This window comes from Acipenser ruthenus, chromosome 4 (genome assembly GCF_902713425.1).
Source record: "Acipenser ruthenus chromosome 4, fAciRut3.2 maternal haplotype, whole genome shotgun sequence".
In the NCBI taxonomy this organism is placed as follows: domain Eukaryota; kingdom Metazoa; phylum Chordata; class Actinopteri; order Acipenseriformes; family Acipenseridae; genus Acipenser; species Acipenser ruthenus.
Window position 1 is genome coordinate 107066708 of NC_081192.1, and position 24071 is coordinate 107090778.

Sequence of the window (24071 nt, forward strand, 5' to 3'; positions counted from 1 at the left end):
TTAGTTACAGTACTGAATTCTGAGAAAGCAGGGCGTCCGAGAGACCAGATTAAAGGGTGTGCTTGCTTAGTTACAGTACTGAATTCTGAGAAAGCAGGGCGTCCGAGAGACCAGATTAAAGGGTGTGCTTGCTTAGTTACAGTACTGAATTCTGAGAAAGCAGGGCGCCCGAGAGACCAGATTAAAGGGTGTGCTTGCTTAGTTACAGTACTGAATTCTGAGAAAGCAGGGCGCCTGAGAGACCAGATTAAAGGGTGTGCTTGCTTAGTTACAGTACTGAATTCTGAGAAAGCAGGGCGTCCGAGAGACCAGATTAAAGGGTGTGCTTGCTTAGTTACAGTACTGAATTCTGAGAAAGCAGGGCGTCCGAGAGACCAGATTAAAGGGTGTGCTTGCTTAGTTACAGTACTGAATTCTGAGAAAGCAGGGCGCCCGAGAGACCAGATTAAAGGGTGTGCTTGCTTAGTTACAGTACTGAATTCTGAGAAAGCAGGGCGTCCGAGAGACCAGATTAAAGGGTGTGCTTGCTTAGTTACAATACTTGCCTTGGCAGGGAGCTGAAATGTTCTGCTTTAATGAAACACTCCCACCTGCTGGTCAGCATTGAAAACAATTCCAAGTGGCTGTCAGCACGAAACGCTCTGCAGTTTAGTTTCAGCATTGAAAAGTATTTATGAAATCAATAGGATGCTGGAGACAGTACATTTCACTCTGATGAGAAGTAGATCATCGCAAAACCTTCTGGAATAACACATTGCTCCATTAGTTTTGAAGGCTACACAACTGTCCCATTTCTCCAACATTTCTACATAGTACATAGTTCTATGTCCATTGCACTTTGCATTGCCATAAACAAACAGCTTGTGTACTATGTGACCCTGGTTTCAATGCCATTAATAACTGAACGCCATAAAGCAATGGTTTCTGATGGTATAATCAATTGACATAGAAAGCAGCATGTATGTCTCTGTGCTGTAGTGCAGTATAAATCAGAAGGCTTTGCGATGGGGACCTCTAGTGGCGTTCTGTGGTATAACACTGGTTTTTGTCAACAACAAACACACCGAAACTACGATTTTGCTTTTGTGAAGCCAAATGTTTATAAAATACAGTAACAGGAATCTTTGCTTCTGGTACATTTCATGTATTTTTTTTTTTGTATTTCCTGTGTGTGTTGTAGTTTTGTTTTTTCTGGTGAATCTGCTTTTGCAAACCTTCCCATTGCATGTTTTCTCAGCGCTGCTCTGCTGTGAATGTGCTAGTTTCGTTCAGCACGCCACTTTACCCATTTCTAGAGATTTCATCATTCAGTCCCTGACGTGTGCAGCTTGCCTTGTACCGGTTTTTCCAGTCCATGCTTCTCAAAGCTGCACCCGCCCTGCTCAGAATCTGCGTGCAGACTGCAACCAACCCCCTGCTTACCACCCATCGGCTGGCGTTGTCTCACGTCGAGACCCTGTCTGCGCGCAGCACAAAGCCGGCAGGCTCTTCGGCTCTCCTCCGTGTCAGCCCGTTCACTGAAACACACGAGAAAAACTCTTTGGCAGCAGTTTGCAGAAAGGAGGAACATGGATGGTAATACTGAAGAGTTGCTGGCTCCTCTGAGGAAGGCAGTGAAGGAGCAGGTAACATGCATACATACATAAATTAATTGATAAATACATACATATAAATACATTCTGTGGTCACGCATCGTATGAATTCGGCGACTCTGCTGAAATGTGTGTCATCCCAAACCTAACATGCAGGTACTGTACGTTCTGTCAGTGCCAGTCATCGTGAAGTGTTGACAGTATTTGAAACGATTGATTTTGGACCACAATTGGATGGCATTCTGCGGGTAAAAATGTCAAATAAGTAAGTAAAAACGTTTTTAAAATGCAGTGGGGGGGGGGGGGGGGGGGGGGGTGTTTAAACCCGAGAGAACAGTCATTGATCAAACCGTCATAGAGAACAGTCATATTCAGATCAAACAGTCATGATTGATCAAACCATTTCTTCCATTCTACCCTAACTTAGAGATTGCGAGCGGTGTACCTTCCAGTTATAAATACACCGGACTGTAATTTATGACTTTCTAACTTCTCGCTAGTATGATAACAGCGCTGATACTGTCCACATAAACCATTTCCTTTATTATGATTATTTGTCATTCAAAGCGATTTACGGAGACTAGGGGCTGGACTGTGCATCACAACTGCTGCTGCAGAGTCCCTTACAATAGGACCTGTTGTTTTTTGGGGTTTTTTTTTACGTCTCACTCAAAAGACGGAGCACAACGAGGTTCAATGACTTGCTCAGGATCACACACAGTGAGTCAGTGTGGCTGAGCTGTGATTGAACCCGGAACCTCCTGGTAACACTGGACCACCAAGCCTCCTCTATGCTTACAGAATATAAAACGAGCCACCTTAATAGAATAACATCTCCATAACTAAAACAAGTTAGTGTTGCAATGACAACGCGGCCATTTGGAATGCAGTGACAGTGTGAAATGAAGTAAAGAATAAGACCCGACGGGGAATGACCGGGAAATCAAATGAACTCCGCGGACATGTCCCATATCGCTTAGAATTTAGAGAAAGCGGCGAGTGAATTCTGCTTTTCTGTATCTTAAGCCCTTGAGCGAGTCACATTTTTGGGAGGAATTTGCATACCGATGATATTAACATTAGCAGTACAGCCCCACGAGTTCGAGTCCTGTATTTGAGAGCGTGCAGTAGAAATCTGCAGGCGGTCTGTGAGTGAAACTGCTCCGGGGTTGACTTGCTTCCCTTTCTGTGGTACACGCCTGGGTGTGTTCGTTTTGTTGAACACTGGTCTTCGGTTCCTCCCCTATGTTACTAGTGCCACGTTTGACTGTACTGTGCAGCATAATTGAAAGCGAGACACGGAAAATGCATATAGCTAGACGCGTCTTGGCAAGGTGGACTTGCGCGTGTAAATCACGCGTCATCAGTTAACCATGTAAATACTTACTGTTAAAAATCAAAGTTAGTGCTAGGACATATTACTTGGTAATTTGGCGATTGCTGAAAAATACTAAGATTAAAACAAAAATAAATATACCTCAAAGGGAAATCTATGGATTACTTCTAAAAATAAATAAATCAAATACAAATATATCTCTTTCAATAATCTACACATGAAGGACTGGGTTTACAAAGCACAGCGTCCTTATCCCAGAAGTAATTACCCCGAGCTGTCATCTGATGTCATGCCGCTTCGTCCCAGGTAACGCACTTTCCACGCAGGTGACAGTCGGAATAAACAAAAGTGTTTATTGAAGGCCAGCGGCTGGTTCACTCCGGTGTTGAACCCAGTCAAGCCGATTCAAATGAACTGTTTCATACGTGGATCACAAATGACCAGATGCAAGTCAGAGAACACGTGTGGCACAGCCAGCACGCAAGTATAATTTCATTTTTGAAAAGTACCAGCGATATGCAGTTTCTGTACAAAAACAACGTTTTGTTAATACTCTGTAGCCTGACAGCTTGCATTCAGTGCGTGTGTTTTCAGATGCATTATTATTAATTAGACTCCATGTAAATGTACTGTGTGCTAATCGGGATGCTGTTTAATCTAAGATCTATTGCAAACCCGTTTTTAGGGGGACTGTGTGTTTCTCATTGCTGTATTGCATTGCCTGTGTGTTTCAGGGGGATGGTGTGTTTCTCATTGCTGTATTGCATTGCCTGTGTGTTTCAGGGGGATGGTGTGTTTCTCATTGCTGTATTGCATTGCCTGTGTGTTTCAGGGGGATGGTGTGTTTCTCATTGCTGTATTGCATTGCCTGTGTGTTTCAGGGGGATGGTGTGTTTCTCATTGCTGTATTGCATTGCCTGTGTGTTTCAGGGGGATGGTGTGTTTCTCATTGCTGTATTGCATTGCCTGTGTGTTTCAGGGGGATGGTGTGTTTCTCATTGCTGTATTGCATTGCCTGTGTGTTTCAGGGGGATGGTGTGTTTCTCATTGCTGTATTGCATTGCCTGTGTGTTTCAGGGGGATGGTGTGTTTCTCATTGCTGTATTGCATTGCCTGTGTGTTTCAGGGGGATGGTGTGTTTCTCATTGCTGTATTGCATTGCCTGTGTGTTTCAGAGGGATGGTGTGTTTCTCATTGCTGTATTGCATTGCCTGTGTGTTTCAGGGGGATGGTGTGTTTCTCATTGCTGTATTGCATTGCCTGTGTGTTTCAGGGGGATGGTGTGTTTCTCATTGCTGTATTGCATTGCCTGTGTGTTTCAGGGGGATGGTGTGTTTCTCATTGCTGTATTGCATTGCCTGTGTGTTTCAGGGGGATGGTGTGTTTCTCATTGCTGTATTGCATTGCCTGTGTGTTTCAGGGGGATGGTGTGTTTCTCATTGCTGTATTGCATTGCCTGTGTGTTTCAGGGGGATGGTGTGTTTCTCACTGCTGTATTGCATTGCCTGTGTGTTTCAGGGGGATGGTGTGTTTCTCATTGCTGTATTGCATTGCCTGTGTGTTTCAGGGGGATGGTGTGTTTCTCATTGCTGTATTGCATTGCCTGTGTTTCAGGGGGATGGTGTGTTTCTCATTGCTGTATTGCATTGCCTGTGTGTTTCAGGGGGATGGTGTGTTTCTCATTGCTGTATTGCATTGCCTGTGTGTTTCAGGGGGATGGTGTGTTTCTCATTGCTGTATTGCATTGCCTGTGTGTTTCAGGGGGATGGTGTGTTTCTCATTGCTGTATTGCATTGCCTGTGTGTTTCAGGGGGATGGTGTGTTTCTCATTGCTGTATTGCATTGCCTGTGTGTTTCAGGGGGATGGTGTGTTTCTCATTGCTGTATTGCATTGCCTGTGTGTTTCAGGGGGATGGTGTGTTTCTCATTGCTGTATTGCATTGCCTGTGTGTTTCAGGGGGATGGTGTGTTTCTCATTGCTGTATTGCATTGCCTGTGTGTTTCAGGGGGATGGTGTGTTTCTCATTGCTGTATTGCATTGCCTTTGTTTCAGGGGGATGGTGTGTTTCTCATTGCTGTATTGCATTGCCTTTGTTTCAGGGGGATGGTGTGTTTCTCATTGCTGTATTGCATTGCCTGTGTGTTTCAGGGGGATGGTGTGTTTCTCATTGCTGTATTGCATTGCCTGTGTGTTTCAGAGGGATGGTGTGTTTCTCATTGCTGTATTGCATTGCCTGTGTGTTTCAGGGGGATGGTGTGTTTCTCATTGCTGTATTGCATTGCCTGTGTGTTTCAGGGGGATGGTGTGTTTCTCATTGCTGTATTGCATTGCCTGTGTTTCAGGGGGATGGTGTGTTTCTCATTGCTGTATTGCATTGCCTGTGTGTTTCAGAGGGATGGTGTGTTTCTCATTGCTGTATTGCATTGCCTGTGTGTTTCAGGGGGGTGGTGTGTTTCTCATTGCTGTATTGCATTGCCTGTGTGTTTCAGGGGGATGGTGTGTTTCTCATTGCTATATTGCATTGCCTGTGTGTTTCAGGGGGATGGTGTGTTTCTCATTGCTGTATTGCATTGCCTGTGTGTTTCAGGGGGATGGTGTGTTTCTCACTGCTGTATTGCATTGCCTGTGTGTTTCAGGGGGATGGTGTGTTTCTCATTGCTGTATTGCATTGCCTGTGTGTTTCAGGGGGATGGTGTGTTTCTCATTGCTGTATTGCATTGCCTGTGTGTTTCAGGGGGATGGTGTGTTTCTCATTGCTGTATTGCATTGCCTGTGTGTTTCAGGGGGATGGTGTGTTTCTCATTGCTGTATTGCATTGCCTGTGTGTTTCAGGGGGATGGTGTGTTTCTCATTGCTGTATTGCATTGCCTGTGTGTTTCAGGGGGATGGTGTGTTTCTCATTGCTGTATTGCATTGCCTGTGTGTTTCAGGGGGATGGTGTGTTTCTCATTGCTGTATTGCATTGCCTGTGTGTTTCAGGGGGATGGTGTGTTTCTCATTGCTGTATTGCATTGCCTGTGTGTTTCAGGGGGATGGTGTGTTTCTCATTGCTGTATTGCATTGCCTGTGTGTTTCAGGGGGATGGTGTGTTTCTCACTGCTGTATTGCATTGCCTGTGTGTTTCAGGGGGATGGTGTGTTTCTCATTGCTGTATTGCATTGCCTGTGTGTTTCAGGGGGATGGTGTGTTTCTCATTGCTGTATTGCATTGCCTGTGTGTTTCAGGGGGATGGTGTGTTTCTCACTGCTGTATTGCATTGCCTGTGTGTTTCAGGGGGATGGTGTGTTTCTCATTGCTACGATGCCTTTGTGTTTCAGGGGGACTTGGTGCGACAGCTCAAAGAAGAGAAAGCCCCAGCTGTAGATGTCAGTAAAGCTGTGGCAGAGCTGAAGGCTCGCAAGCGGGTTCTGGAGGCTAAGGTCTGTGCTGCTTTATTTTAATAGGGAAGTAAACAAGGATTCAGTGAGAAGTGACACAGAGAGCTTGTGCACCTGAACCAAGGGCAGCTCAAAACCAGGATCCTGCCCATTCTTGTTTCACTTCCAATTCCTTTTTAAAATCAATTGCCAATTCCAATTTCTTCCCTAGAGACATAATACTGATTATTCGTGCTTTCATTGGAGCCAGTTTAATTGACTAACAGTGACCTCAATTTCAGGAAGGTGTTGCCACTGTGAGAAGCTCATTGTAACAGAATGCTGCTCATTGCAATGTTGATCAGTGTGGGGGTTGATTAAAAGGGAATGGGAATTGGAATTGATTTTATAAAGGTTTGGAATTGAAGAACAGGATTTGAGCCGACCCTGCTCCACTTTGACTGAGTTCATTCAAACTAATACGGTAGAGGTGAGGCTCAACCAATGAGAAATGAAAGAATATTATTATTACAGGTAACGTTCTTGTTATTCCTTTTAATAGCAGCATATAAATTGTGTAACTTGCTTTAATCTGTTTAAAAAAACAAACAAAAGAAACATGGTTTTGAAATGGCCCCACACCGCCCGCCTCGCCCCTCCCCTCCCTGCCCCTCCCTGTCCCGCCCCTCCACGCCCTGCTCCTCCCCACCCTGCTCCTCCCCTCCCTGCTCCTGCCCTCCCTGCTCCTCCCCTCCTTGCTCCGCCCCTCCCCACCCTGCTCCACCTCGCACTGCCCCGCCCCTCCCCTCCCTGCCCCGCCCCTCCACGCCATGCCCCTCCCCACCCTGCCCCGCCCCTCCACTCCCCTCCCCTCCCCGCCCAGCTCAGGTCTGGTTTACTGAGCTCCTTCACATGTGCGTCAAGTAATGTTAAACGGCCAATAGCACTAGCTAGGCTAGGCTACCAGCAGTGGGACACATGGTCGACACACGATCACATTTCCCCTTGTTGTGATTTGTTGTATTGTATTCAAGTCTGTTTCAATCTCTTTGCTCTTGTGTTTTAGAGACACAGTCTCTGTTTCAATCTCTTTGCTCTTGTGTTTTAGAGACACAGTCTCTGTTTCAATCTCTTTGCTCTTGTGTTTTAGAGACACAGTCTCTGTTTCAATCTCTTTGCTCTTGTGTTTGAGACACGGTCTCTGTTTTCATTCTCTTTGCTCTTGTGTTTTAGAGACACAGTCTCTGTTTCAATCTCTTTGCTCTTGTGTTTGAGACACGGTCTCTGTTTCAGTCTCTTTGCTCTTGTGTTTTAGAGACACAGTCTTTGTTTCAATCTCTTTGCTCTTGTGTTTGAGACACAGTCTCTGTTTTCAATCTCTTTGCTCTTGTGTTTTAGAGACACTGTCTCTGTTTCATTCTCTTTGCTCTTGTGTTTTAGAGACACTGTCTCTGTTTTATTCTCTTTGCTCTTGTGTTTTAGAGACACGGTCTCTGTTTCAATCTCTGCTCTGCAGGAGTTGGCTCTGCAGCCCCAGGATGACCTCATCGACAGACCTAAACTGGAGGACACCCTGAAGAGGAGGTTCTTCTACGACCAGGCCTTTGCCATCTATGGGGGTGAGTGTGTGGTTCCCACTGTCCGTTAACACCCTGAATTGTAACCTTCATATCCCTTCAGTCACTGTGTGCTCAATTAACACCCTGAGAGCGGATTGTAACCTTCATATCCCTTCACTCACTGTGTGCTCAATTCTACTATGTTAGGTTTCATATCTATGTATCTCTTTATAATTCATATGTTTTTTTGTGATTTTGGCTCTGTCTGCAGTATATATTCTCATTGCTTTAGGTGTCAGTGCTGTGTGATTTTCTCTGTATTACAGTATATATTCTCATTGCTCTAGGTGTCAGTGCTGTGTGATTTTGGTTCTGTTACAGTATATATTCTCATTGCTCTAGGTGTCAGTGCTGTGTGATTTTCTCTGTATTACAGTATATATCCTCATTGCTCTAGGTGTCAGTGCTGTGTGATTTTCTCTGTATTACAGTATATATCCTCATTGCTCTAGGTGTCAGTGCTGTGTGATTTTCTCTGTATTACAGTATATATCCTCATTGCTCTAGGTGTCAGTGCTGTGTGATTTTCTCTGTATTACAGTATATATCCTCATTGCTCTAGGTGTCAGTGCTGTGTGATTTCCTCTGTATTACAGTATATATTCTCATTGCTCTAGGTGTCAGTGCTGTGTGATTTTCTCTGTATTACAGTATATATTCTCATTGCTCTAGGTGTCAGTGCTGTGTGATTTTGGTTCTGTTACAGTATATATTCTCATTGCTCTAGGTGTCAGTGCTGTGTGATTTTCTCTGTATTACAGTATATATTCTCATTGCTTTAGGTGTCAGTGCTGTGTGATTTTCTCTGTATTACAGTATATATCCTCATTGCTCTAGGTGTCAGTGCTGTGTGATTTTGGTTCTGTTACAGTATATATTCTCATTGCTCTAGGTTTCAGTGCTGTGTGATTTTCTCTGTATTACAGTATATATTCTCATTGCTCTAGGTGTCAGTGCTGTGTGATTTTCTCTGTATTACAGTATATATCCTCATTGCTCTAGGTGTCAGTGCTGTGTGATTTTCTCTGTATTACAGTATATATCCTCATTGCTCTAGGTGTCAGTGCTGTGTGATTTTGGTTCTGTTACAGTATATATCCTCATTGCTCTAGGTGTCAGTGCTGTGTGATTTTCTCTGTATTATAGTATATATTCTCATTGCTCTAGGTGTCAGTGCTGTGTGATTTTGGTTCTGTTACAGTATATATCCTCATTGCTCTAGGTGTCAGTGCTGTGTGATTTTCTCTGTATTACAGTATATATTCTCATTGCTCTAGGTGTCAGTGCTGTGTGATTTTGGTTCTGTTACAGTATATATTCTCATTGCTTTAGGTGTCAGTGCTGTGTGATTTTCTCTGTATTACAGTATATATCCTCATTGCTCTAGGTGTCAGTGCTGTGTGATTTTCTCTGTATTACAGTATATATCCTCATTGCTCTAGGTGTCAGTGCTGTGTGATTTTCTCTGTATTACAGTATATATTCTCATTGCTCTAGGTGTCAGTGCTGTGTGATTTTCTCTGTATTACAGTATATATTCTCATTGCTCTAGGTGTCAGTGCTGTGTGATTTTCTCTGTATTACAGTATATATTCTCATTGCTCTAGGTGTCAGTGCTGTGTGATTTTCTCTGTATTACAGTATATATCCTCATTGCTCTAGGTGTCAGTGCTGTGTGATTTTCTCTGTATTACAGTATATATTCTCATTGCTCTAGGTGTCAGTGCTGTGTGATTTTCTCTGTATTACAGTATATATCCTCATTGCTCTAGGTGTCAGTGCTGTGTGATTTTCTCTGTATTACAGTATATATCCTCATTGCTCTAGGTGTCAGTGCTGTGTGATTTTCTCTGTATTACAGTATATATCCTCATTGCTCTAGGTGTCAGTGCTGTGTGATTTTCTCTGTATTACAGTATATATTCTCATTGCTCTAGGTGTCAGTGCTGTGTGATTTTCTCTGTATTACAATATATAATCTCATTGCTCTAGGTGTCAGTGGACTGTATGATTTTGGCCCTGTTGGCTGTGCCCTGAAGAACAACATCATTCAGATCTGGCGGCAGCACTTCATTCAGGAGGAGCAGATCCTTGAAATCGACTGCACCATGTTAACCCCAGAGGCAGTCCTCAAGTAAGAGCCTTCATTGTCAATACTGAACAACCAGCCCAGTGTCGGGCTGTGCTTCAATACTGAACAACCAGCCCAGTGTCGGGCTGTGCTTCAGTACTGAACAACCAGCCCAGTGTCGGGCTGTGCTTCAGTACTGAACAACCAGCCCAGTGTCGGGCTGTGCTTCAGTACTGAACAACCAGCCCAGTGTCGGGCTGTGCTTCAGTACTGAACAACCAGCCCAGTGTCGGGCTGTGCTTCAGTACTGAACAACCAGCCCAGTGTCGGGCTGTGCTTCAGTACTGAACAACCAGCCCAGTGTCGGGCTGTGCTTCAGTACTGAACAACCAGCCCAGTGTCGGGCTGTGCTTCAGTACTGAACAACCAGCCCAGTGTCGGGCTGTGCTTCAGTACTGAACAACCAGCCCAGTGTCGGGCTGTGCTTCAGTACTGAACAACCAGCCCAGTGTCGGGCTGTGTTTCAGTACTGAACAACCAGCCCAGTGTCGGGCTGTGCTTCAGTACTGAACAACCAGCCCAGTGTCGGGCTGTGCTTCAGTACTGAACAACCAGCCCAGTGTCGGGCTGTGCTTCAGTACTGAACAACCAGCCCAGTGTCGGGCTGTGCTTGGATCTGTTGTATAGTAGTGTGCACATTTACTACAACACCACATTGCTTCTGTTGTGCATATGAATTCAAATCACTGGAACTGAACGTGATTCTCTATTGTTTGTGTTTGGAGCACAATTTGTCTTGCTTGCCAACTATTGCAGCAAAAACTGCTTCTGAAAAGTCACCAGTGACACTGCTGCTAGTGCACATAAGAGATGCAGTGACACTGCTGCTAGTGCACATAAGAGATGCAGTGACACTGCTGCTTGTGCACATAGGAGATGCAGTGACACTGCTGCTAGTGCACATAAGAGATGCAGTGACACTGCTGCTAGTGCACATAGGAGATGCAGTGACACTGCTGCTAGTGCACATAAGAGATGCAGTGACACTGCTGCTAGTGCACATAAGAGATGCAGTGACACTGCTGCTAGTGCACATAGGAGATGCAGTGACACTGCTGCTAGTGCACATAAGAGATGCAGTGACACTGCTGCTAGTGCACATAGGAGATGCAGTGACACTGCTGCTAGTGCACATAGGAGATGCAGTGACACTGCTGCTAGTGCACATAAGAGATGCAGTGACACTGCTGCTAGTGCACATAGGAGATGCAGTGACACTGCTGCTAGTGCACATAGGAGATGCAGTGACACTGCTGCTAGTGCACATAAGAGATGCAGTGACACTGCTGCTAGTGCACATAGGAGATGCAGTGACACTGCTGCTAGTGCACATAAGAGATGCAGTGACACTGCTGCTAGTGCACATAGGAGATGCAGTGACACTGCTGCTAGTGCACATAGGAGATGCAGTGACACTGCTGCTAGTGCACATAAGAGATGCAGTGACACTGCTGCTAGTGCACATAAGAGATGCAGTGACACTGCTGCTAGTGCACATAAGAGATGCAGTATGTTTAATATGCAATGTTGTACTGTATTTAGTGGTTTTGTTTCTTTGGTTTTTCTGTATTTAGTGGTTTTGTTTCCTTGTTTTTTTCTGTATTTAGTGGTTTTGTTTCTTTGTCTTTTCTGTATTTAGTGGTTTTGTTTCCTTGTTTTTTTCTGCATTTAGTGGTTTTGTTTCTTTGATTTTTCTGTATTTAGTGGTTTTGTTTCTTTGATTTTTCTGTATTTAGTTGTTTTGTTTCTTTGATTTTTCTGTATTTAGTGGTTTTGTTTCCTTGTTTTTTTCTGTATTTAGTGGTTTTGTTTCTTTGGTTTTTCTGTATTTAGTGGTTTTGTTTCCTTGTTTTTTTCTGTATTTAGTGGTTTTGTTTCTTTGTCTTTTCTGTATTTAGTGGTTTTGTTTCCTTGTTTTTTTCTGCATTTAGTGGTTTTGTTTCTTTGATTTTTCTGTATTTAGTGGTTTTGTTTCTTTGATTTTTCTGTATTTAGTGGTTTTGTTTCTTTGATTTTTCTGTATTTAGTGGTTTTGTTTCCTTGTTTTTTCTGTATTTAGTGGTTTTGTTTCTTTGATTTTTCTGTATTTAGTGGTTTTGTTTCTTTGTTTTTTTCTGTATTTAGTGGTTTTGTTTCCTTGATTTTTTCTGTATTTAGTGGTTTTGTTTCTTTGTTTTTTTCTGTATTTAGTGGTTTTGTTTCTTTGATTTTTCTGTATTTAGTGGTTTTGTTTCTTTGTTTTTTCTGTATTTAGTGGTTTTGTTTCTTCTTTGATTTTTCTGTATTTAGTGGTTTTGTTTCCTTGTTTTTTTCTGTATTTAGTGGTTTTGTTTCTTTGTTTTTTCTGTATTTAGTGGTTTTGTTTCCTTGTTTTTTTCTGTATTTAGTGGTTTTGTTTCCTTGTTTTTTTCTGTATTTAGTGGTTTTGTTTCTTTGTTTTTTTCTGTTTTTAGTGGTTTTGTTTCTTTGATTTTTCTGTATTTAGTGGTTTTGTTTCTTTGATTTTTTCTGTATTTAGTGGTTTTGTTTCTTTGTTTTTTTCTGTATTTAGTGGTTTTGTTTCTTTGTTTTTTCTGTATTTAGTGGTTTTGTTTCCTTGATTTTTCTGTATTTAGTGGTTTTGTTTCTTTGATTTTTCTGTATTTAGTGGTTTTGTTTCCTTGTTTTTTTCTGTATTTAGTGGTTTTGTTTCTTTGATTTTTCTGTATTTAGTGGTTTTGTTTCCTTGTTTTTTTCTGTATTTAGTGGTTTTGTTTCCTTGTTTTTTTCTGTATTTAGTGGTTTTGTTTCCTTGTTTTTTTCTGTATTTAGTGGTTTTGTTTCTTTGTTTTTTTCTGTTTTTAGTGGTTTTGTTTCTTTGATTTTTCTGTATTTAGTGGTTTTGTTTCTTTGTTTTTTTCTGTATTTAGTGGTTTTGTTTCTTTGTTTTTTCTGTATTTAGTGGTTTTGTTTCCTTGATTTTTCTGTATTTAGTGGTTTTGTTTCTTTGATTTTTCTGTATTTAGTGGTTTTGTTTCCTTGTTTTTTTCTGTATTTAGTGGTTTTGTTTCCTTGTTTTTTTCTGTATTTAGTGGTTTTGTTTCTTTGTTTTTTTCTGTATTTAGTGGTTTTGTTTCTTAGTTTTTTTCTGTATTTAGTGGTTTTGTTTCTTTGTTTTTTCTGTATTTAGTGGTTTTGTTTCCTTGATTTTTCTGTATTTAGTGGTTTTGTTTCTTTGATTTTTCTGTATTTAGTGGTTTTGTTTCCTTGTTTTTTTCTGTATTTAGTGGTTTTGTTTCCTTGTTTTTTTCTGTATTTAGTGGTTTTGTTTCTTTGTTTTTTTCTGTATTTAGTGGTTTTGTTTCTTTGTTTTTTTCTGTATTTAGTGGTTTTGTTTCCTTGTCTTTTCTGTATTTAGTGGTTTTGTTTCTTTTGTTTTTTCTGTATTTAGTGGTTTTGTTTCTTTGATTTTTCTGTATTTAGTGGATTTGTTTCCTTGTTTTTTTCTGTATTTAGTGGTTTTGTTTCTTTATTTTTTTCTGTATTTAGTGGTTTTGTTTCTTTGTTTTTTTCTGTATTTAGTGGTTTTGTTTCTTTGTTTTTTTCTGTATTTAGTGGTTTTGTTTCTTTGTTTTTTTCTGTATTTAGTGGTTTTGTTTCTTTGTTTTTTCTGTATTTAGTGGTTTTGTTTCTTTGTTTTTTCTGTATTTAGTGGTTTTGTTTCTTTGTTTTTTTCTGTATTTAGTGGTTTTGTTTCTTTGTTTTTTCTGTATTTAGTGGTTTTGTTTCTTTGTTTTTTCTGTATTTAGTGGTTTTGTTTCCTTGATTTTTTCTGTATTTAGTGGTTTTGTTTCTTTGATTTTTCTGTATTTAGTGGTTTTGTTTCCTTGATTTTTCTGTATTTAGTGGTTTTGTTTCCTTGATTTTTTCTGTATTTAGTGGTTTTGTTTCTTTGTTTTTTTCTGTATTTAGTGGTTTTGTTTCTTTGTTTTTTTCTGTATTTAGTGGTTTTGTTTCCTTGTTTTTTTCTGTATTTAGTGGTTTTGTTTCCTTGTTTTTTTCTGTATTTAGTGGTTTTGTTTCCTTGTTTTTTTCTGTATTTAGTGGTTTTGTTTCTTTGTTTTTTTCTGTATTTAGTGGTTTTGTTTCTTTGTTTTTTCTGTATTTAGTGGTTTTGTTTCTTTGTTTTTTCTGTATTTAGTGGTTTTGTTTCTTTGTTTTTTCTGTATTTAGTGGTTTTGTTTCTTTGTTTTTTTCTGTATTTAGTGGTTTTGTTTCTTTGATTTTTCTGTATTTAGTGGTTTTGTTTCCTTGATTTTTCTGTATTTAGTGGTTTTGTTTCCTTGATTTTTTCTGTATTTAGTGGTTTTGTTTCTTTGATTTTTCTGTATTTAGTGGTTTTGTTTCCTTGATTTTTCTGTATTTAGTGGTTTTGTTTCCTTGATTTTTTCTGTATTTAGTGGTTTTGTTTCTTTGTTTTTTTCTGTATTTAGTGGTTTTGTTTCTTTGTTTTTTCTGTATTTAGTGGTTTTGTTTCTTTGTTTTTTTCTGTATTTAGTGGTTTTGTTTCCTTGTTTTTTTCTGTATTTAGTGGTTTTGTTTCCTTGTTTTTTTCTGTATTTAGTGGTTTTGTTTCCTTGTTTTTTTCTGTATTTAGTGGTTTTGTTTCTTTGTTTTTTTCTGTATTTAGTGGTTTTGATTCTTTGATTTTTCTGTATTTAATGGTTTTGTTTCCTTGTTTTTTTTTGTATTTAGTGATTTTGATTCTTTGATTTTTCTGTATTTAGTGGTTTTGTTTCCTTGTTTTTTTTTGTATTTAGTGATTTTGATTCTTTGATTTTTCTGTATTTAGTGGTTTTGTTTCCTTGATTTTTCTGTATTTAGTGGTTTTGTTTCCTTGATTTTTTCTGTATTTAGTGGTTTTGTTTCTTTGTTTTTTCTGTATTTAGTGGTTTTGTTTCTTTGTTTTTTTCTGTATTTAGTGGTTTTGTTTCCTTGTTTTTTTCTGTATTTAGTGGTTTTGTTTCCTTGTTTTTTTCTGTATTTAGTGGTTTTGTTTCCTTGTTTTTTTCTGTATTTAGTGGTTTTGTTTCTTTGATTTTTCTGTATTTAGTGGTTTTGTTTCCTTGTTTTTTTCTGTATTTAGTGGTTTTGTTTCCTTGTTTTTTTCTGTATTTAGTGGTTTTGTTTCCTTGTTTTTTTCTGTATTTAGTGGTTTTGTTTCTTTGTTTTTTTCTGTATTTAGTGGTTTTGATTCTTTGATTTTTCTGTATTTAATGGTTTTGTTTCCTTGTTTTTTTTTGTATTTAGTGATTTTGATTCTTTGATTTTTCTGTATTTAGTGGTTTTGTTTCCTTGTTTTTTTCTGTATTTAGTGGTTTTGTCTCCTTGTTTTTTTCTGTATTTAGTGATTTTGATTCTTTGATTTTTCTGTATTTAGTGGTTTTGTTTCCTTGTTTTTTTTCTGTATTTAGTGGTTTTGTTTCCTTGTTTTTTCTGTATTTAGTGGTTTTGTTTCCTTGTGTTTTTTCTGTATTTAGTGGTTTTGTTTCTTTGTTTTTTCTGTATTTAGTGGTTTTGTTTCCTTGTTTTTTTCTGTATTTAGTGGTTTTGTTTCTTTGATTTTTCTGTATTTAGTGGTTTTGTTTCCTTGTTTTTTTCTGTATTTAGTGGTTTTGTTTCTTTGTTTTTTCTGTATTTAGTGGTTTTGTTTCTTTGATTTTTCTGTATTTAGTGGTTTTGATTCTTTGTTTTTTCTGTATTTAGTGGTTTTGTTTCCTTGTTTTTTTTCTGTATTTAGTGGTTTTGTTTCTTTGTTTTTTCTGTATTTAGTGGTTTTGTTTCTTTGATTTTTCTGTATTTAGTGGTTTTGATTCTTTGTTTTTTCTGTATTTAGTGGTTTTGTTTCTTTGTTTTTTTCTGTATTTAGTGGTTTTGTTTCCTTGTTTTTTTTCTGTATTTAGTGGTTTTGTTTCTTTGATTTTTCTGTATTTAGTGGTTTTGTTTCTTTGTTTTTTCTGTATTTAGTGGTTTTGATTCTTTGTTTTTTCTGTATTTAGTGGTTTTGTTTCCTTGTTTTTTTCTGTATTTAGTGGTTTTGTTTCTTTGTTTTTCTAGGACCTCTGGTCATGTCGAAAAATTTGCTGATTTCATGGTGAAGGATGTAAAGAATGGAGAATGCTTCCGTGCAGACCATCTCTTAAAAGGTACGAAGACCTGCCTTTCATTTCAACACGTCTATATACACACAGTACCTGCCTTTCATTTCAACAGATCTATATACACACAAGAAGTGTGTATTAAAATAAATGTGTATTTACTGAATACATGAGCTGTTTTAACCCACTGATGCCTCCCCTAGTAAATATGATGTGTCTTTAAATGTCCTGGATCCCTCAATAGAAATGCTCCTCTTATTTCCAGCAGGTGTCAGTGTTGCGCTTGTACATTACATTGATGTTGGCATAGCAGCTTTTTGTTAATGATGACATGAAAATAACACACAGACTGGTCACTGTGTGTAGTTGTTTAATCCTAACCTTGTCTAAAAGACCCAGTAAGACTGCACTTGTTGTTTCTGTTTTTACTGAAGCTCATCTTCAGAAGTTAATGTCGGATAAGAAGTGTGCAGCAGAGAAGAGGGCAGAGATGGACAGTGTTGTCACGCAGGTAGGTGTCTGTATCTCACTCTGACACATTTACAATTAGAAAGCAAGCTTTCAAAATCCACTTCCACTCCCACCCCTCACTGTGCTCGTCATTTCTAACAGTGTTTCTAAACTTGAAATGCACCTGGGCATGTTTGAAGTGTATAGAAAGTATACCTGGGCATATTTGAAGTGTATAGAAAGTATACCTGGGCATATTCAGTCTCAAAGGAATTCCTCCTGTACCAACATGCTGGAGAGTGCTGCTGTACCCTGCAGTGTATCTTTGTTACAATGAAGTCTGAGGATCAGTGCAGTGGCAGTGAAGCTTATATAGTAGGATCCCTCCCTCTCTCCCTCCCCCTCCCTCTGTGGATCAGTGCAGTGACAATGAAGCTGGTGTAGTAGGATCCCCCCCTCTCCCCCTCCCCCTCCCTCTCTCCCTCTGGGGATCAGTGCAATGGCAGTGAAGCTGGTATAGTAAGATCCCTCCCTCTCCCCCTCCCCCTCCCTCTCTCCCTCTGGGGATCAGTGCAGTGACAGTGAAGCTGGTATAGTAAGATCCCTCCCTCTCTCCCTCCCCCTCCCTCTCTCCCTCTGGGGATCAGTGCAGTGACAGTGAAGCTGGTGTAGTAGGATCCCTCCCTCTCTCCCTCCCCCTCCCCCTCCCTCTGTGGATCAGTGCAATGGCAGTGAAGCTGGTATAGTAGGATCCCTCCCTCTCTCCCTCCCCCTCCCCCTCCCTCTGTGGATCAGTGCAATGGCAGTGAAGCTGGTATAGTAGGATCCCTCCCTCTCTCCCTCCCCCTCCCCCTCCCTCTGTGGATCAGTGCAGTGACAGTGAAGCTGGTATAGTAGGATCCCTACCTCTCTCCCTCTGGGGATCAGTGCAATGGCAGTGAAGCTGGTATAGTAAGATCCCTCCCCCTCCCTCTGTGGATCAGTGCAGTGACAGTGAAGCTAGTATAGTAGGATCCCTCCCTCTCTCCCTCCCTCTCTCCCTCTGGGGATCAGTGCAGTCACTCTGAAGCTGGTATAGTAAGATCCCTCCCTCTCCCTCTCCCCCTCCTCCTCCCTCTGTGGATCAGTGCAATGGCAGTGAAGCTGGTATAGTAAGATCCCTCCCTCTCCCTCTCCCCCTCCTCCTCCCTCTGTGGATCAGTGCAGTGACAGTGAAGCTGGTATAGTAGGATCCCTACCTCTCTCCCTCTGGGGATCAGTGCAATGGCAGTGAAGCTGGTATAGTAAGATCCCTCCCCCTCCCTCTGTGGATCAGTGCAGTGACAGTGAAGCTGGTATAGTAGGATCCCTCCCTCTCTCCCTCCCTCTCTCCCTCTGTGGATCAGTGCAGTCACAGTGAAGCTGGTATAGTAAGATCCCTCCCTCTCCCCCTCCCCCTCCCTCTGTGGATCAGTGCAATGGCAGTGAAGCTGGTATAGTAAGATCCCTCCCTCTCTCTCTCCCCCTCCCCCTCCCTCTGTGGATCAGTGCAATGGCAGTGAAGCTGGTATAGTAGGATCCCTCCCTCTCCCCCTCCCCCTCCCTCTCTCCCTCCCCCTCCCCCTCCCTCTGTGGATCAGTGCAATGGCAGTGAAGCTGGTATAGTAGGATCCCTCCCTCTCTCCCTCCCCCTCCCTCTGTGGATCAGTGCAATGGCAGTGAAGCTGGTATAGTAAGATCCCTCCCTCTCTCTCTCCCCCTCCCCCTCCCTCTGTGGATCAGTGCAATGGCAGTGAAGCTGGTATAGTAAGATCCCTCCCTCTCTCTCTCCCCCTCCCCCTCCCTCTGTGGATCAGTGCAATGGCAGTGAAGCTGGTATAGTAGGATCCCTCCCTCTCTCCCTCAGTGTTTGCTCCAGGACTTACAGACTTAGGGTCAATGTGGCCCCCTCTCAAAATTTTAGGGGGACATTTTCTTCAGTGAGGGGGTCAATGTGTCTGATTCAGAACAAACCACCATTTCTTGTTTTTGTTTGTTTTAAATATGCCAGCAGAGTTTACTGACCTTTTGTTTCTGAACCAAAAATAAAACTGTAAAGCTGTAGAAACAACCAAGGTGTCTCTACAATACTCTCTGTCACTTTTGGGGAAAATATTGGTTAATGTATTACAGTGATGCTTGTGTATCACTGAGTAGAGGACATTCATTGTATCAAATCACATTAGAACAGGGGTTTTCAATCTTTTTAAGCTGCGTACCCCTTTCCAAAAAATGTAGTCCACTGCGTACCCCCATCTGAGAGAGTAATAATAAATTGAAAACAGAAAAAAGTCTGTACAATAACATGATACAACAAAACGCACAAGCCTTGGAGTGTGTGATGGATACAATTATAAAAGTTACAGTATTATAACGGAATAAAAATAGTCACTCAAACAAGTTTCTAGTTGATGGAAACATAAACATAATTTTAATGTAATTACTAATTAATTAAAATCAGCGAAGTCTCCGTGCTAGCCTCAATCACTCAGAAATGACATTGGACTATTCCGTGATACCAAATGGCAATCATGTATTTTTATTGATCATGAAATTACAGATAAGAAGGCAAAGAAAAGTTCACTATCCACGCATCTTTACAGCTGACCTCATTACGAAAACATATTATTGGCATTTTAAAATTCTTGGTGACTAAAACGTACAGTACTAATGCTAATTAAAAAAATATATAAAACGCTTTCCTAGTATCAGTGTGATGCATGTCCCTGCTTGTTATCACACAGATCACTGATGATGGCAGGGAAATTGGAGAGAGCTTCAGTCGCAAGACATTTTTGGCATTTTTAATCTCTGACGGTATTTCGTCTTTATCACCCTTTGCTAGTAATGTATTAGTATTGAGCCAACAATCCATAGTTTTTCACTGGATTGAAAGCTAAAAACTTACTCTCACACCAGACGTAACAGCTTAATAGTAGTAGTAATTAAATGCCATTGTCCTGACTGGTAAATTCTTAACTTCCAGCTGCCCCTTTATTTTGACAATTTCCATATGAAAAATTGCATTTTTTTTCTTGTCATTTTTCATTCTTAGCCCCCAAGTAAATATATTGGACAGTTTTCAAACAGTTTTTGCTTTATTTTTACACATTGATGCTGTTGATATGATAAACGCGTATATCTGCTTCAGTTACTGATATGGTTTTGAAAATGCTACTTAAACAAAACCGTGACTGCAAATATTATTATTTTATACCAATTTCAGGGGTAAAAATACCAATTCCAATCATTTCAAAATCTCGTCCCTGGAGTGCACATTCATTTTCGCATCTGCAGGTGAAGAGGGTAATGGGTTGTGTCTTTTATTTTGTATTTTATTGGCAGTTGGACAACTACAGCCAGCAGGAGTTAGCTGAGCTGTTTGTGAAGTTCAATGTGAAATCTCCTGTCACTGGAAACGATGTGAGCCCTCCCATCTCCTTCAACCTCATGTTCCAGACGTGCATCGGGCCAGGAGGAAACATGCCAGGGTAAGCGCTGCAGTCGTTTTCAGAGGCTCTGGAGGTGCAGTTTCAGCAGCTGTCTTTCCACCACTGGAGTGCATGTCTGGCCAGAGGGGTTGCTTCTAATTGCTCAACTCAACACTGTTTATATATTTATTTATTTTGCTTCCGTGTTCATGGATTGTTTTTCTAATGCTCCCAGCTATCTGAGGCCTGAGACTGCTCAGGGAATCTTTCTGAATTTCAAGCGCTTGCTGGAGTTCAACCAGGGGAAGTTGCCCTTCGCTGCTGCGCAGATTGGGAACTCCTTCAGGAACGAGATCTCTCCACGCTCCGGCCTCATCAGAGTCAGGTAAGCTGCTCGCACTCGAGTCAAAGATACAAGACAGTCCACATTCCCCACTGCTTTAGATTTGCTCAATTTATACACGTTTCCAGAGTTCTGATCAGCTGTAACTTCACTGCCCCCTGCTCATACTGTACAGTTCTGCTTGTGTCATTGCTGTGTGCTTGTATCATTCCATATTGCTGTATGCTGTATCATTGCTGTATGCTGTATCATTGCTGTGTGCTTGTATCGTTGTTGTGTGCTGTATCATTGCTGTGTGCTTGTGTCATTGCTGTGTGCTTGTATCATTGCTGTGTGCTGTATCATTGCTGTGTGCTTGTATCATTGCTGTGTGCTTGTAAATTTCATATTGCTGTGTACTTGTATCATTCCATATTGCTGTATGCTGTATCATTGCTGTATGCTGTATCATTGCTGTGTGCTTGTGTCATTGCTGTGTGCTTGTATCATTGCTGTGTGCTTGTATCGTTGTTGTGTGCTGTATCATTGCTGTGTGCTTGTATCATTGCTGTGTGCTTGTAAATTTCATATTGCTGTGTACTTGTATCATTCCATATTGCTGTGTGCTTGTATCATTGCTGTGTGCTTGTATCATTGCTGTGTGCTTGTATCATTGCTGTGTGCTTGTATCATTGCTGTGTGCTTGTATCATTGCTGTGTGCTATATCATTGCCGTGTGCTTGTATCATTGCTGTGTGCTTGTATCATTGCTGTGTGCTTGTATCATTGCTGTGTGCTTGTATCATTGCTGTGTGCTTATAAAGTCCCATATTGCTGTGTGCTTGTATCATTGCTGTGTGCTGTATCATTGCTGTGTGCTGTATCATTGCTGTGTGCTTGTATCATTGCTGTGTGCTTATGAAGTCCCATATTGCTGTGTGCTTGTATCATTGCTGTGTGCTTGTATCATTGCTGTGTGCTTGTATCATTGCTGTGTGCTTGTATCATTGCTGTGTGCTTGTGAATTCCATATTGCTGTGTGCTTGTATCATTGCTGTGTGCTTGTATCATTGCTGTGTGCTATATCATTGCTGTGTGCTATATCATTGCTGTGTGCTTGTATCATTGCTGTGTGCTGTATCATTGCTGTGTGCTTGTATCATTGCTGTGTGCTTATGAAGTCCCATATTGCTGTGTGCTTGTATCATTGCTGTGTGCTTGTATCATTGCTGTGTGCTTGTATCATTGCTGTGTGCTGTATCATTGCTGTGTGCTTGTATCATTGCTGTGTGCTTGTATCATTGCTGTGTGCTATATCATTGCTGTGTGCTATATCATTGCTGTGTGCTTGTATCATTGCTGTGTGCTGTATCATTGCTGTGTGCTTGTATCATTGCTGTGTGCTTGTATCATTGCTGTGTGCTTGTATCATTGCTGTGTGCTGTATCATTGTTGTGTGCTTGTATCATTGCTGTGTGCTGTATCATTGCTGTGTGCTTGTATCATTGCTGTGTGCTTGTATCATTGCTGTGTGCTTGTATCATTGCTGTGTGCTTGTATCATTGCCGTGTGCTATATCATTGCTGTGTGCTTGTATCATTGCTGTGTGCTTGTATCATTGCTGTGTGCTTGTATCATTGCTGTGTGCTTGTACTATTCCATATTGCTGACTGGTGTCCCGCGGTATCAGTTACCACGCCTGCCATGGTTCTGTGGAGATGTTCTATGGGACCTGCTGTAGTTCTTGTATTCATATTTGTCATATGAGTGCTTTTCCAATGACCACAAGGTGTGCTTCTTTTATAGAAAACTGGGATTGATAGTACAATACCAGACTAGATGTCCTATAATATTCTGTTATTTTGGTAACTAAAGTGGATTTTTCCTTTCTGAAAAAAAACAAACAAAAATGTTTGAATTCCCAGAGAGTTCACTATGGCAGAAATCGAGCACTTTGTGGATCCCAATGATAAAAGTCACCCCAAGTTCCAGAGCCTGGCAGACCTGGAGCTCACACTGTACTCCTCCAAGGCTCAGACCAGCGGCCAGTCTGCACACAAGATGAAGCTGGGAGATGCAGTTGAGCAGGTAAAGGACGCCTCTTCATTCAGCTGTGGGACAGAGATCCCAAGAACATGCAGCTCCGATTCCTAATAGATGCTTTATTATTACATTCAGCTGTGGGACAGAGATCCCAAGAACATGCAGCTCCGATTCCTAATAGATGCTTTATTATTACATTCAGCTGTGGGACAGAGATCCCAAGAACATGCTGCTCCGATTCCTAATATATTATTTATTGTTTTCAGACCTTGATCTACAATTGCATATAATGGCAATGTATTAAACATTAAGCTGAGGGAACACAAAGCCACTTTTTTTCAGCAACAGAGGCTTGAATACTGGTTCCAGGAGACCTATTGAGGCAACTTTGCTGTATCAAACACAGTGTACCCTGGTGTGACCTGAGACCTCGTCTCCTGAAACCAAGTTCCAAGCCACAAAATGGCTTCCTGTTCCCTCAGCTTTAGGCTTGTCTTGTGTTCTTTTGAACCCCCCATTGCCCTTTACCTTTTGAAACATTGGCTCCTGTTCTGATGACAGATTGATAAGTGGATGCCTTGTGTAACTGCAGGGTGTGATCAACAACTCTGTCCTGGGATATTTCATTGGGAGGATCTACCTGTACCTGGTGAAAGTAGGAGTCTCTCCAGACAAGCTGCGATTCCGTCAGCACATGGACAATGAGATGGCCCACTACGCCTGTGACTGCTGGGATGCTGAGACCAAGACGTCTTACGTAGGTTTCCCAGCGCAGCAGTTTAGTGCCAATATAATGTGATGCAGGGCCACCCTGGTGTGAAAAGGGGTCAGGTTTCTGAATGAAGGTATACATGGAATGAACTGCTTTGTTAGGCTGTAAGGATGAGACCAGACTGCGTTTCAGATCTTAACAATGTTACCATTTATTAGTTCCAAATATCCACATTTCATTGTACATTGAACGCTATTGTTTAGATACAATAAGTGCCACTAGTAATAACAGATCAGATTACCTGAACCCCTGGAGAGAGCCCCAGACTGATACACTGATGGTCCAGATGAGCTATTGAGAGCTTCTCTGTCTGGCTCCTCTATGCCTGGTATTTATACTGTAGTAACTCAGAGCATATGTGACTACAGTGTTTCTGTTATATTACTCATTCTAATAGAAACGAGTTATTCGGCTGTTACTCCACTCAGGTGCAACCAACCCCTAACTACTCTCTTTAATAAAGTTCCTGCAGTTAATCTCCTTCCCCATATGTTCCTGCACATGCCTTACTCAACCTTCTAATCCTAAAGCCGAGTGGAGTTTCCTTCACAAAGTCACCTCCAGCAAACTGAGGTTCTGATATTTGCACTAATCATCATTAACATTTCCCTACAAAAAGTTTTGATTGGAGATTTTGGTGAGGATTATAATGGGACAGATCCGCTAAGCATTTACTCCAGTGTAAAGATTACAGCTGCACTCCACGGAGCCTGTTGAAATACAACTTTACAACTCTTCTTACAACAAAGGTCAAAAACCTGCTGTGGGATCTTTTTTTTTTTTTTTTTCATAAATTTAGTCATTGCCAATTGTTTATTATTTTCTCCCAATTTGGAATGGCCAATTATTATTTGAAGCTCAGC

The 24071-nt window shown here is 40.9% G+C and overlaps 1 protein-coding gene across 2 annotated transcripts in view; it reads left to right on the forward strand.

Annotated features, from left to right (window-relative positions):
• Positions 1-1297: 1297 nt before the first annotated feature.
• Positions 1298-24071, forward strand: part of LOC131736988 (glycine--tRNA ligase) — a 41633-nt gene continuing 18859 nt past the window's right edge. Inside the window, exons 1-10 of one of the 2 annotated variants that reach the window (XM_059023388.1) lie at positions 1298-1625; positions 6247-6348; positions 7802-7904; positions 9897-10038; positions 16132-16220; positions 16607-16683; positions 19986-20131; positions 20307-20456; positions 22319-22481; positions 23029-23193. In XM_059023388.1, the coding sequence (XP_058879371.1) occupies positions 1569-1625; positions 6247-6348; positions 7802-7904; positions 9897-10038; positions 16132-16220; positions 16607-16683; positions 19986-20131; positions 20307-20456; positions 22319-22481; positions 23029-23193 (1194 nt within the window). In that variant the 5' untranslated portion in view covers positions 1298-1568. The remainder of the gene's footprint in view (positions 1626-6246; positions 6349-7801; positions 7905-9896; positions 10039-16131; positions 16221-16606; positions 16684-19985; positions 20132-20306; positions 20457-22318; positions 22482-23028; positions 23194-24071) is intronic. The other variant, XM_059023389.1, reaches the window with a different exon arrangement.